At 36.8% G+C, this 1,213-nt stretch overlaps 1 protein-coding gene across 2 annotated transcripts in view; it reads left to right on the top strand.

Annotated features, from left to right (window-relative positions):
* The first annotated feature begins 202 nt into the window (after window positions 1–202).
* The window catches only part of LOC103521424 (signal peptidase complex subunit 3-like), an 11,255-nt gene continuing 10,244 nt past the window's right edge, over window positions 203–1,213 (top strand). The window contains exons 1-2 of one of the 2 annotated variants that reach the window (XM_026832110.1): window positions 205–491; window positions 1,079–1,163. In XM_026832110.1, coding sequence (XP_026687911.1) covers window positions 349–491; window positions 1,079–1,163 — 228 coding nt within the window. In that variant the 5' untranslated portion in view covers window positions 205–348. Of the gene's footprint in view, window positions 492–1,078; window positions 1,164–1,213 lie in introns of both variants that reach the window. The other variant, XM_008486536.3, reaches the window with a different exon arrangement.

The raw sequence follows: 1,213 nt of genomic DNA, 5'->3' as shown, positions 1-1,213 counted from the left end.
AGGATATTTTTTAACTTTGTAGATTTCAAAATTTCAAATTGGCGCGTAAAGAAATGAAACGTAGGTACCGGCATTCACAAGTGAGTTGGGTTTTGAAATCTCGCGTACCGGAAAAAAAAACTTGTTCAACTTGGCAACACTGACAACACGACAACATTGCAGCGGGAAAGTTGGCAACGCTGTAAACATTTTTAAAATTTTGTTTATTTAGGTATTTATTTTTATTATTTTACACGTATCGAAATGGGATTTGTGATTTTGTGATAAGATCTGGAATATCTGTATCAATTTCCTTTTTATTTTGTGGATAATTGATTACCCGGTGTATGTAAATACAGGACATATAAAATGCACTCGTTTCTAAGTCGTGGCAATGCCATTTTGGCGTATACCTTGAGTGTTCTCTCCTTCCTTACGTTTGTCTGCTTCTTGTCAACTGTGCTAGTGGACTCAAGAACTGGCGTAGACATCAACACTGTCAAAATTGTCGTGTAAGTAGGTATCTGGGCCTAACTGCCCTAGGCAATTCAACTATGTATTAAACTCATACAATCTTATTCCAATTACCACTTACATCCAGTATGATTCCAGTCCAGTTAGACAAAATTTACTTCTGTGCTACAAATCCAATTGAAATTGATCAACCAACTGGACTGGGATTTCACGGGACACTGGTTTTTATCTGAGGCTCTCATACAATCTTATTCCAATTACCACTTACATCCAGTATGATTCCAGTCCAGTTAGACAAAATTTACTTCTGTGCTACAAATCCAATCTTATTCCAATTACCACTTACATCCAGTATAATTCCAGTCCAGTTAGACAAAATTTACTTCTGTGCTACAAATCCAATTGAAATTGATCAACCAACTGGACTGGGATTTCACGGGACACTGGTTTTTATCTGAGGCTAATACCTAGTTTGACTGCCTACCTACTTACTGGTGTATTGTAGTTTCCGAAAATTTGTAGACCTCTGAGCATGTGTGAAAAGTTTGGGTGCCATGCTCAACAAATATTTCAATTTGCACCTGTATTCCTTATAATTACTATCATTTCTTTTTCTACATTTCAGTAAGAATGTACCAGACTACAGTGCCTCAAGAGAGGAAAATGACCTCGGATTTATCACATTTGATCTCCAAGCAAATCTGACCAAAATCTTCAACTGGAATGTGAAACAACTCTTCCTATATCTCACAGCAGAGTA

This window comes from Diaphorina citri, unplaced genomic scaffold, assembly GCF_000475195.1.
Source record: "Diaphorina citri unplaced genomic scaffold, Diaci psyllid genome assembly version 1.1 scaffold5226, whole genome shotgun sequence".
NCBI lineage: Eukaryota > Metazoa > Arthropoda > Insecta > Hemiptera > Psyllidae > Diaphorina > Diaphorina citri.
The sequence above is the reverse complement of the archived record's forward strand: the minus strand, read 5'-3'. Positions and strand labels throughout refer to the sequence as shown.